The 13205-nt window shown below is 36.1% G+C and overlaps 1 protein-coding gene across 3 annotated transcripts in view; it reads left to right on the top strand.

The window, feature by feature from the left end:
- Nucleotides 1–2209, top strand: part of wipf1b (WAS/WASL interacting protein family, member 1b) — a 53146-nt gene extending 50937 nt beyond the window's left edge. For all 3 annotated transcript variants that reach the window (XM_014991125.2, XM_088012821.1, XM_088012820.1), the window contains one exon: nucleotides 958–2209. In XM_014991125.2, the coding sequence (XP_014846611.2) occupies nucleotides 958–1010 (53 nt within the window). In that variant the 3' untranslated portion in view covers nucleotides 1011–2209. The remainder of the gene's footprint in view (nucleotides 1–957) is intronic.
- Nucleotides 2210–13205: the final 10996 nt, after the last annotated feature.

The following is a 13205-nucleotide window of genomic DNA, read 5'->3' as shown; positions in this document are numbered from 1 at the left end:
AAGATGATAAAGGACCCAATGCACTTTAATTATCTTACTTAATGATGATGATGTCTGTTTTGTTTTCATTTAGGTAAAAAAATATTATAGACATTCACTATTAAACATCTTCAAGACAGTGAGCTAAAAGCCCAAGTCTTTCCCTGTTTTTAAGGGCAGATAAATCTGCAAAGCATTGAAAGGGAGTTATAGTGTGCAAAAATTGACCCCAGGGGGTAACGTAGACAGTGAAAACAAGAGGTTCCCAACATTTTACCTTGAGGTACACCATATCTAACTAAATAGAGATCATGTTCATAGAAGAGGTACTTCCAGACAAATATGACCGGAAACTCAAAATCAAAACTGTTCTCATTGTCCAAAATATCTTTGTATGTTTTCACATACATTTTTGAGAAATGTTAGGTACAAAATAGTTTGTTTTTTTTAACAGCAACACTTTTTGGATTCTTTAGTTTCATAGCAGCAGAAACACATGTAACCTTTTAACTTGTTTTTGAAAACAGTTTTTAGTGCAGAGATTTGGTGATTTCTGCTCAACATTTCTCAACATGTGTTGTCCTCTCACTGATTTTACAAATTGCCACTTTATGGTCACTCCAAATTGCTTCCACTTTGTTCCAATCCCACTACAACTGATGGAAGGTGTGAACTCAAAAAGACCAACTGCTGACATGGAATCAAAATATTACTTTAAGGGTTTGTACATTTATTCATCCAGGATTTTTTTTTCTTTCTAAAACAGATGTTTCTTTTTAATATGAATAATGCAGGACTTGTCACATTAAATGTGGAAAAAGTGTTGAAGTGAATTATTATGGTCTCATTTTTTTAAATCTATGAAACCTTTTCAAAAATGAATGTCTTCATATTTGTGACACAGTGCCATCTGGTGGAAGAACATTTTCTGTGTAATATTAAAAAACACATTCTGTTAATTGATTCTGTATTTTCCAGGTTCTGGTAAAAAAGAGCGAGGAGCTCCTCCCCTTCCCCCTATACCCAGGTGAAGTAAAGATGGCTGTCTCCACAACACTTGGACCTACCACCTCTTCCTCTCTTCTCATCTCTCTCTTTCTCAGTTGACCAGAAGTCCTCATGTGAGGACCACAAGGAGGCAAGGCTCCAGGAATTCAAATAAAAGCACAGTGGAGTTCACACCATGTGCCTCTATAGTAGAGAAATGGTGACCTGAAATCTCTTTATATCGTTGCACATTTATGCTCTGGGGGAAATTATTATTATTATTATTTTTTTTTTTAACATTTACAACCATACTGTTCCTAGAAGGCTTCATTGATTTTGATACTTAAATTTTGTTTTTGTAATGATTCTATTTCTGCTGTTTTCAGTCGATGCCATAACTAAGTTTTAGATTTTTATAAACAAGCCAAACGTTTTGAGGAGAATATGAACGCTGTGTCTTTCTGTTCTGATCACAAATATAAAGGGAATTATGTCCAGGTGGCTTTTTTTAAATTGATAAATCCATTTTGGTTCATCACCCACCACCCTCCTTCCCCATTCACTTTGCTTGAAATGGTAAAATTAAAGGTGGTAACTGTGTGAACACATCAGGAAATCAATCAAGGTGCCTTAGATTCAGACAAAGACAAAGTTTAAATGATCTCAGCCTCTTTATGTTGCCAAAGCCACACATGCCTCTACAGCATGAATGTAGACTTATTTTTTTTCACCAGTTTGTTTCTGCTACAACCACTGGTGCGGTACGTTTTAATTTTGCAAGGATGCTTGATGTGTTTTCATGGACATTTCTGCAGAGTTTAACATCATGAGTGAAAAATTTAACTGAATATTGTTTTGTTAAATTCTCTTGATGCACAGCAAAGAGTCTGTATGTATCTGTATGATGTAATCAGCCAACATTGAACTATGGGATAAGTTATGTTTGCAGTATTATGTTCGCTATAATGTTCTGCTTTGTTTTGTTTTAAAGAAATATTTTCTGTGAGGCTATGATATGAAAGGAAACTATTTGCGTTTAAAATGCTTTACTTAAGCTTACTTTAGGTGAAAAAGGGGAGCGCTTTTATTGAATTATATACCGATATTCCTGAACAATTACCGTTTAGGAACAGAAAAGGACAGTGAGCTGTAGAGTCAATTAAATAAACAATATTTTACCACATAAACCGTATTATTCATTTACATAAATGTGCAATAAAAAGGACAATAAATGTAACCAAAAGTGTGGCATTTTTTTTAAACTTATTGTAAAATGATTTCCTCATAAAATACACATCCATTTAATTTAGAATATTACTAAAAAGTCCACTTATTTTAGGAATTTTATCACTAAACGACATGTTGATTATTTACACACACTTGTTTTTCCAGTCTTTATTCCTGTTAATTATGATGGTTTTCCACTTGGTTATTTCTGAACTACATATTTAGTTGAAATAATTAATTTGGAGCTAAATAATTATTTAGGTCCAATGATTATTGGACCTAAATATATTAGTTCCAATGTATTTAGTTTCATAAAATGGAGCTAAAACAGTTTCAAAATTCACAAATGCACAGGACGAAATCCACAAATGCACAAAACAAGATTCACATTGCATATGTGATGCAAACACAAATATATCTTGATTTACAAGCTGCTTCTTACAGAGCCCTCTAGATGGTATGGGGATTTTTTTTTTTGCGTTACCACGCAAAACTTTTGCGTTCCCTCACAATATGCTTACTGCAATATTTGTTGGTCTATTTTGAATACAGTCACAAATGTCAATTTTAAATTTCAAATATACATACATTAAAGAGCCTCAGTGAAAACGTGTTTATTCTTAACTCTTTGGTACGAAAAATTGATTGAATAATGTGATAACTCAGAAATAGTCCAGATAGTTTGGATGTTTTTTTTTGTTTTTTTTTTACTTCTTTCCTTCTTATGGAAAGTTTTAGTTTATGTCATAGGTTTGTGGTGCATTTCTAGCCTAAAGAAAAATATATAAAACTTAGGCCTGTCACAATAACAAATTTTACTGAGTGATTGTCTCAAAAAGTATTGCGATAAATGATAATATCGTTTGAAGACCATTTTAAACTGATGTAACGGTAATGACATAATAATCCAAGCACATCCTGCCAAAAATAGTTTATTTTCAAAAGAACACTTAACACTGGAACAGGTAAACAAAATAAAACAACCAAAAACAAGAATAAAATGGACTCTCAGTCTCTGTTAACAAAAAATGCACTTGAATAAAAACTAAACACAATACAAAACCAAAGTGGAAATGAAAACTACATTCAACCCAAAGAGTACACTATATTGCCCTTCAAGATTTAGACAGGTAAGATGGGCATATCTGACTACATGATGCAATAGTTCACTCCTCCCTTACGCTAAGGAAATGAGAAAGGAAATGAAGAGCACTGGAGGTGAGCCTTTTTTCATCCAGTATTATTAAAAGAAAGAGAAAACGGCAAGAAGAAACGATTAAACCGATAAATTATCTGACTTTTTGAATATTAGATGCCCAGTAATAGTTTCTCATATTAGGTAAAGCCAGGCCACCTTTATCTCTAGGCCTTTCTAAAAATTATCTGCGAATTCTAGCATTTTTATTTGCCCAGAGAAAAGAAGAGAATACATTATTTAAAGACTGGAAAAAAGATTTAGATAGGAATTATAGGTGTGCCGATCGATCGGCCACCGATCATAATCGGCCGATTTCCGTGAAAAAGTGTATGATCGGTGATGCCCGATCACGGTCTCATGTTGCCGATCACACAAACCGATCACCTGCTTCTCGTTTCGCTGCCTGCCTCTTTATTTCACACTGCGCAAACGCGCAGCAACAAATCCTATAAAGCACTGAGTGAATGGGGAAGTTTGCGTGTTGCGGCTGAAAATTGAAGCACGTGGGGTGAAGCACGTCAAAATGCATCAACACGACGAATCTAATATGGCATAAAAGCAATGACATACTTGACGGAGTTTGGCTACATCGAGGCTCACTGCAGTAAAAAAGACATATGGAGCGATTAGATAGCAGGCAAAGCAGCGCACAGCTACAAACACTCACTCGGATTAGCATGACGGTAAGAAAGCTAAACAAATAACCCGCAAATTAGAGCTAGCGGTGTAAGACACTGGTTCTGCTCTCGCTGTTGAACCGCTACAGCTAGTAATATTTCACAGACGGAGCGCCGCTTCTGTTCCACCTGGTAGTGAACTCTCACACCGAACCTCTGTTTAAAGCTGCAGCATCTAACTTAAATTTTTTTTTACATACGTATTAAAACTTTTGCTGTCCTAACATGAGACAAATAATCTCTGAAAAAATAATCGATCTCCTCTGCCTCCTCCCTGTTCTGCATAATTACTCCGCTCAGTCAGAAACAGACAATCAGAACAAGCAGTAATTAGCTAGCCGCCATGCTATCGGGAAGTTTTCATTCAGTAACTCAGGATTGTTTATTATAATGGAACTTGTATTTGCCTTTGAATGTAAAGTTTTATACTTGAATTTTTTGGCAATTTTGAGAGGTTTTATTTTGACTTTTTGCATTATTTAGCCTCTTCAGAACCTTCATATGTTTTCAGTCTGTTAAAGATAGTATTACCGATAGCAGTACAATTTTCACAATGCCTGCTTTGTTTTTTTCTTGGAAAAAGTTATTAAAAACAAGTTTTTATCTAAATTAAGGTGAATTCATGGTTCCTTTTTCCACATAATGTAATCGTTAGTGCTTATGATTAAAAAAATAAGAATTATGTGATCGGTATCGGTGATCGGCCGTGATCGGCCCTCATGGGTGATCGGAATCGGAATCGGTGGGAAAAAACCTCATCGGCACAACTCTAATAGGAATATTGGGAGACACTGAAACAGATACAAAAAACGGGGTAATATATTAATTTTCATACAGCTGACTCTACCTGGGAGAGACAAACAGAGATTGGACCATCTCTGAAAATCAGCCTCCAATTTAAGCAAGAGAGGTTTGAAGTTCTTTTCATAGAGATCGGAGAAAGCACAGGTGATGTGCTTTCTCTGGATTTAAATATAGTCCGGATTTAAATATTTAAATCTGGACTTTGATATATGGAAGGGGAGCGCATTATCAGGTAGCTGAAGGGCTGAATAATTAAGTGGAAAACATTCACTCTTAGAGAAGTTTAATTTGTAACCTGAGAAACTCCCAAAGTCATTAAGGAAATATCCTTAATGACAATGTTAGGAATTCATGACACTGGGTCAGAAATATACAAAAGTAAGTCGTCGACGTATAAAGAGATTTTATGTTCGGTTTCGAACCTACGGATACCAAAGATATTGGGGGTTGTCCTAAATTTTATTGATAGAGCTAATGCAAATAAAAGTGGGCTAAGAGGGCAGCCCTGGCGTGTGCCTCTTGAGAGAGAAAATAGATGGGAAGATATCTTATTCGTAATTACTGATGCTTTGGGTGATGTATATAATAAACGTATCCAGGTTATAAAATTTAAACCGAAGCCAAATTTTTTCCAGTACAGTAAATAAATAACTAAATTTCACTCTGTCAAATGCTTTTTCCGCGTCCAGATAGGCAACTACTTCAGGAGTCTCCCCAGACACAGGAGAATAAATGACATTTAAAAGTTTGCGAATATTTGTGAAGGACTGACGACCCTTTATAAAACTGGTTTGTTCTGCTGAGATGATATTGGGTATAACATTCTCTAGCTTCAATGCTAGCAGTTTGGCTAAAACTTTAACATCAACATTAAGCAAAGATATAGGCCGCTATGAGCCTATATCTCATAGCGGCCTATATCTTCCTTGCCTGGCTTTAAAAGAAGTGAAATGGAAGCCTCTGTTAGAGTTTGTGGCAAATGTTTCTGATTAAAGGAGTGATTAAACATCTCAAGTAACAGGGGAGCAAGTTGAAGAGAAAACGTTTTGGTCCAGGTGATTTGCCACTCTGCATTTTATGAATGGAGTCAACAATCTCTTGTAGCTTTATGGCTTCTTCAAGACTTTCTTTGGCAACTGTATTTACTTGTGGTATATCAATGTTATCTAAGAAGGTGATCATTTTTGATTTATCTTACGGGGAAGAAGATGTGTATAGTTTGGAATAGAAATCCCTAAAGGCATTGTTCATCTCTATTGGGTCTACAGTCAAGGATTGTGAAGTATTACGTATCTGGGCTATTAGATGAGATGCTGATTTACATTTAAGCTGATAAGCCAAAAGACGGCCTGCTTTACCTCCATGTTCATAATATTGTCCTTTAACCAAAGTTGGTGTTTTTCAGTTATTTCTGTTGACAATAGGTCATATTAGGTCGAAAGTGTAACCCTTTCTTTATATAACTCAGGTATTGGGGTAGAATATTATTGGTCAATTTGTCTTATGATTCCATGTTTGCTTCTGGTTTTCTTTCCTTACTGCGTGAAATAGAATAAGAAATGATCTTCCCTCTTATAACTACTTTTAAGTGTTTCCCACAATGTAGATGAGAATATGGAATCAGATCTGTTGAAGTATATAAACTCGTCTATTTCTTTACCAATGAATTCACAGAAGTAACTGTCCGATAGTAGGGATGTATCTAATCTCCAAACTCTTGGTTGTGTGACATTTTGAGAGAACGAAATATCCAGGGAAACCGGTGCGTGGTCAAATTCGACAATTGTATTATATTCAATTCTTTTTGTAAAAGGGAGAAGTGTCTTATCAATGAGGAAAAAATCAATGCAACTGTATGTGTGGTGAACATGTGAAAAATAGGAGAATTCCTTTTTGCAAGGGTTAAAGAACCTCCATGGATCAACCCAACCTGCTTTATCAGCAAACTCACCAAGAGCAAGTGACATTTTAGAGCATGCCCAAGTTCTAGGGCTAGAACGGTTCATAGCTGGGTCCATAACCGTGTTAAAGTCACCCGATAGAATAAGACTATGTCTCTTTAAGTCTGGGAAAAGAGAGGTGAGTTTATGTATAAAACTAACGTCATCCCAGTTTGGGATACTAGCTAGAATTACTGGAGAATTAAACAACGACCCAGATACTATCACAAATCGTCCCTGGGGGTCAGAAATGGCCTGAGATGGTGTAAACAATATTTTTTGTGGATCAGAATGGCTGCCCCTCGTGCCTTATTATAAAGCTAGAATGGAAACTCTGTCCAATCCAGTTCCTCCTAAACCTAATATGATCTGCTATTTTCAAATAGGTTTCTTATAAAAATATTATTTCTGCGTTTAGCCTCTTTAGTGAGAAAAAAGTCTTTGCTCTCTTGTTAGGCCCATTCATTCCTTTCACATTCCAGGTAATGAAACGTGTTGGAGTTACACCTATATCTGCCCTGACATTATCAATGTTGTGCAACATATGACATGTTAAGAAATGAAAAGCAGGTTGGGCACCCCGTCTGTCGATAGCAAATAAAAACAACTTAAATAATATAAGACAGCAGTATAAAGTCTCTCAGGGGTGGATCTACTGGGGTGGCATAGGGCGGCAGTTGCCACGCCAAACGAGAGCCTTGCCACCCCTGTTTCCACCCCAGCTGGCGGCTATAAATTCAATAAATTGTTACGGCAAATCGGAGATTAAGCACATGGAACTCTTTTTTCCGACAACATTGAATGCAACACAATTTAACCTGACACCCACTGCTAAGTAGCGGGAAGTGTGGGAGACAGAGCGCGAGGCAGCATTGATGGATACATTACTGGACTGGACATTATGTGACTTATCGTCATTGCTGTCCATTGAGTCAGGAATATCGGTGGTCAGGAAAATACTACAATCACTCAAAGAATCAGAAAAAAGGGCGCAATGTCACATGGTGTTTTTATTTTAATTATGTAAAGCACTTTGAAATGCCTTGCTGCTGAAATGTGCTATACAAATAAAATTTGATTGATTGATTGATTGAATGTTTAGTGGTTAATTCCACGGTATGACAGCCATAGATAACAAGGGCTTCAGATTTCACAGGTGAGGAAAAAAGTTTTAATTTAAAGAAAACATTGACCAAGTGAGCAATGGGTGAGTTATATTAGCCTAACTGTTGCTGGCCTGCTATTGATTTTGATAACCTTAACATGTGCTGCGCAGTTCGGTGTGTTTTGGTTCCGTTAGCACTAAACAACTCGCCCACCAAGTCATCAGTAGAGCAGGTGTTCAACCACCGCGGTGGTCAGGCGAAAACTTATGAATAAAGACAATGATTCTTGAGAATAGGGACAAAATGGGTTTTAATTTTCCCATATTTTTTTTTTTTATTATTTCTCAACCTTATGTATGCAAATATGACAAATAATGTTTAGAAAATATGAAGATGCTAAGGTACAGGCTGCCAGATGCAAATTTTTTTTTAAAAATTACATTTTTAATCGACCTGACCCAAAACTTTGTCATCACCATCTGACAAAAATAAATCTAAAATGATTTTTAAAATACCCCATTAGTGTTATTTTTACTCAATTTACAGACAAATGCTTCTCAAGAAATAAAATAAATATTATTTAAAACAAAAAACAAGAAAAAGTCCATCTGATGGAGTTGACAGTGCATGACGGAGTTGACACAGAACTGAAGGTGGTGACAAACTAGTGAGTAAAATGAAAAACTTGGTACATGTGAGAGAGATATATATATATACCCTTCTGTCAAATTTTAATCGGATGATTGATTGATGGCCTTAATTAATTGATATTAATTGATATCAAACCCCTCCCCCCATGGGAACTATGTGACCTCTTGACCTCCCTCCATGGGAACTATGTGACCTCTTGACCTCACCCCTCCCCCTCCTATGGAAACTATGTGACCTCTTGACCTCCCCCTCCCCCAGACATATGTCACATATATCATATGATGGGAAACTATGTGACCTTGTGACCCCCCCCACCGCCCCCCCCCAAAAAAAAAAAAAATAAATAAATAAATAAATAAAAGTGAATATTGAATTAAATATATTCTAAACCATGTTGAATTAGATTAGGAATTTTGTAACTACCTCTGGTTTTAAACAGATTGTCTTCTTGATACACAGTGTTGGAATTAAATGCCTTTAACTCTTGTTCCAAAAGAGAGACACAGGCTGACAGAGAAACCAGAGACCTGCTGCATGTGGGTGCGTGTGTATCTGTCTTTAAAGAGGAGGGGGGCCTTGCAGAGCCGTTCTGCGTGTGCATGCATGTGTGTGCGTGTGTATCTATCCTCAAGGAGGAGAGTCTTACTGCTGCGTGTGTGCGCATGCATGTCTGTCCTCAACTATGCAAAATCCTAGATAGAACTGATCTTTGCAGTTATTTGGTATCAGACTATAGATAAATGCTGCATCATGATCTTTAACAGGACATGAGAAAAAACTTAGAGCATCTGTTCTTTGAGCCAACATACGGTGAAACCTGCCTCATACTCTTTAACAGGATATAAGATAACCCGTGGCTAGGTAAGAGGGGATGACATCTGACCCTGCAACCGTTGATGACTGCCTCAGGCAATTCTTCTGAAGGAAAACAACAGTTTAACTGTTTTACTGCAATATTTATGGTAGCACGACTAGTCAGTCCTGACTATGAGTTTGTAATTTCCTTCCTCCGTTCTGAAAACAGTCACTTAAATTTTAAACTCTACAGATACTTTTCTGTAACACCTGCTAGTGTGATATATTTCAGTAAAAGTTCCTCATCTGTAACTGTATTTCTTAAGGATATGTGTCAGGTACTAAACAGGCCTACATGAGGCTATTCAAATTTTACTTTTAGCTTTTCTACAGTTAAAGTGAAAGACAAACTCTAACATCGATCCCTTTCCAGAATTTGTCCTCACCTCATTGTGAATGCTACTTTGCTTCAGTCTTTTTTTTTTTCTGTTGTTGAATCAACACTGATCTTCTCAGTGCTTCATGGTTTCTCCAAAATAGTAAAGGTTGGTACATTTGAAACTCACAGATATTTTTTTTTTCTTCAACAATTGCTAGTGTGACACATTTCAGTAAAAGTTCCTCATCTGTAAATGTATTTCTTAAGAATATGTGACAGAGACTAAACAGGCCCAGGTGAGGCTGCTGCTCATATTTATCTTTCAGTTTTCCCCAAACTTTAAAGTTTTTTTTTTACAGTGCACAACCACACTCTTAAGAGTTGCTCCAACATGGTAAATTGTTTTGTTACCTTTAAAATTATCTACAGCTTTTGTTTCTGACTTATACGTTGTTTGCTTTTTTTTGGCCGTATTGATTATTTTACTCCACGTGTTATCTTACATGCTTAAGTGCACTAACAAAATATAGTTCACCTGTAGTTGTTAAGGTTCCATTACTAAAAAATTATAAATGATCAATGTGAACCATCAGTCTTAAAATATTTAGTACGATTTCTATTTATTTAGATTTGATGTTTTGATGTGAGCACTTGGATTTCTATCGATTTATTAAATGATGCTCTATGTAAATATTTATCAAACTGAATGGTCATTTAGGTTTTATATAGTTTTTTTTTCTTTTCATTCAATCTTTGTTGCAGAAATTCAAACGTATGCTGGCTATCGACCAACAATTCAATCAGTGAATCTTTGCTTTTTTTCTCAAGTAGCCCCTCTCACGGAGACTTACTTACATCTTCTGACACCTGGCCCAACTTATAATAACATTAGCCAAGTTTGCTGTTGGTACACTTACCTAAAGAATAAAACATGCTCGCTACACAACCAAGCTCCATGAGTTGGTCACAACATGGTAAATTGTTTTGTTACCTTTAAAATTATCTACAGCTTTATTTTTTCCTTTGTCCTAATGATGCTACCTGTTCATTAATGTTCACTAACAGACAGTACACCTCTTGTAACTGATAAGTGTATAAATGTGAAGCATCAGTATGCGTTCAAGAAGATCATATCAGTCAGATTTCGTAAAATATCATGAAACTCAAAGGAATCAAAATTATAGTTCACAGAAAGGTAATCTATCCTTTTTAGGGAGCTTTGACTGTGAAAGGAATGAATAAAATATACTATGAAAAAATTCAATTTGCAGAATCCTGATGACAAAACTTCAATTGTGAACTGAATGATTAGATTGTATCTAGACACAAAAGAATCAACTGTTAATTAGTAATAATACTGTGGAAATGACCACCAAGATCTGAACAAACAAGAAACTTGACTACCTCAAGAGATTTCACTCGTTGGAGAATGAACCGTCTGACTTTCTTTAGTCGACTAAATTTAATCTTACCAAATTTTTGCTGTAGAGCAAACAGGTACTGAGTTTGAAGTGGATCAGATGCCTCCAGCCGTCTGCTAAAGCTAGACTCCGGCCTTCCTCACTGTAAAATAAAACATTCTGCTTAATTAAAAAGTTCAAGTGAACATCACTTCATTCTCAACAACTTCTTGTTTGTACTCATCTTAAACAAGCGGCAGGAACTTTTGGATTTAAAAAAGAAAAAATAAAGATGCTTTATAAGTTAATCCATTTAAGTTGAGTCTGCAACAACTAGAATAAAATAAAAAGTGAACTATTTGAAAGTAGTGAGGATTTTGGGTGGTAAATGTTTAACATTTTAACATACACAGACACTACTCCATTTCTACTCAAGCAAACCAAAAGGTTTGGAACAGTACCACTATGTCAAGTAACGACATGCAGTAAATACATGCTGCTGCTGGCAGAAAGTAAAATTAATTTTGCAATGAATAATATTTTGGATGAGTTTAAGAATATTGTTTGCCAAAATTGCACAATGTAACTACACTTGTCTTTTACACGTTGCAGTAATTGAATCTTTTGAGACAATTGGTTTGCATAAATTTAAGTAACTACAACCTATTTTCCTGCTCCACATACTTGGCTAGCAATTTTCCAGTTAGCTTCCCAGTCTGAACTTCTGCACAACGTCTCGATTCAGTCAAATCTTCTATCCTGTATCTCCTGTACTCTGATATTCTACTACATCCACTCTGTGAATGCTTTGCTTGCTGGTCTTCTTCATGCTTTGAATGCAGCATCAGGTTTCGCTTACTTTAACCCGCCCAACATGCAGCTGATTGGCTTGTTAGCCTTTCCATTCCCTCCCAGTGAGGCGGTTCTTCACAAAGCAAACTGTTTGTCAAACTGTCGATCTCCCTCAGAAGATGAGAAGACATGGTGACTGAGTTTTAGACACTAGCAGCCAGGTCATACGGCTTTTTTTTTACTAAACGGCAGTCCTAAAAGTATATATCTTTATTTATGAATAAATACGTACAATTTCATAATTATTCGATCCAGCGGTTATAGAAGTTTGGTAATAATGCAATACAGGGATTGTTGTTTCTTAATGTCAGTGTTTCTGCTACTGGAGTGAGACAGTAAGAAGACAAGGAACAGGGTTAAACGAGGATTTAGAAATAAAACTACAAAGATGATAGTTGTATTTACTGGTAGAAAGACTATGACTAGTTATCAGGACAGAATGAGACCCGTAAAACTGTTGGGTCCAAATGATCCAATGCACGAACCGATCATCTTCTCCAACAATTTATTACCCTTTCGGAACTATGTTTGGACACCAGGAGCAGGAACATCACAACATCCTTATATCAAACATTTTTCATCCTTATATCAGTGATTTAAAACCATTTCTAATTTCTGATACCATACGGCAGGCTGCAAAGTTGTGCATGAATGTAAAAGTAATTTATTTTCTTCACTGATAGAAAAGTGTAACGTGTTTATTATGAGTAGGATTAACTGAGCTGAAGGAAAACAAAGAAAAAGGAGAAATATTCATTGATACAGAACCGAATCAGCAAATATGAACTTAGGAAACTATTGAAACCTTCAAGAACCTTATGTTGTGTAAGATATTTAAGAAAATAATAGTGAAACCGTCCCCATGAGTTACTTTATTTGGCTGTTATCTCTAAAATATGTTACTTTTTATGTTGAACACCAGACACATCTCACCTCTTTCCCACAGTTTTTCACTTAGTTCCACGACTGCAGTGGATTTTATAGTCAGTGTTAAAAGCAGCACAGAGTCTGAAGCGATGGAGGAAATTTACGTCAACATGGAACCTGTTGGACAAACTGCATCTAACCACACAGGTAAGAATAAAGTTACAGAGAAATCTAGTATGTATTTAAATAGATTTTGCTAAGGTTCAGGTTTTCGTTAAGGTTCGAACAGCTCCAAAGAGAGGCTCTGCCTCTGTGTGGCTTTGGGAATCCTGAATGTTTTACT

This window comes from Poecilia mexicana, unplaced genomic scaffold, assembly GCF_051168715.1.
Source record: "Poecilia mexicana isolate PSO_F unplaced genomic scaffold, ASM5116871v1 scaffold_15, whole genome shotgun sequence".
Taxonomy (NCBI): Eukaryota; Metazoa; Chordata; class Actinopteri; order Cyprinodontiformes; family Poeciliidae; genus Poecilia; species Poecilia mexicana.
Note: the sequence above shows the minus strand (reverse complement) of the source record. Positions and strands in the feature narration are given on the sequence as shown.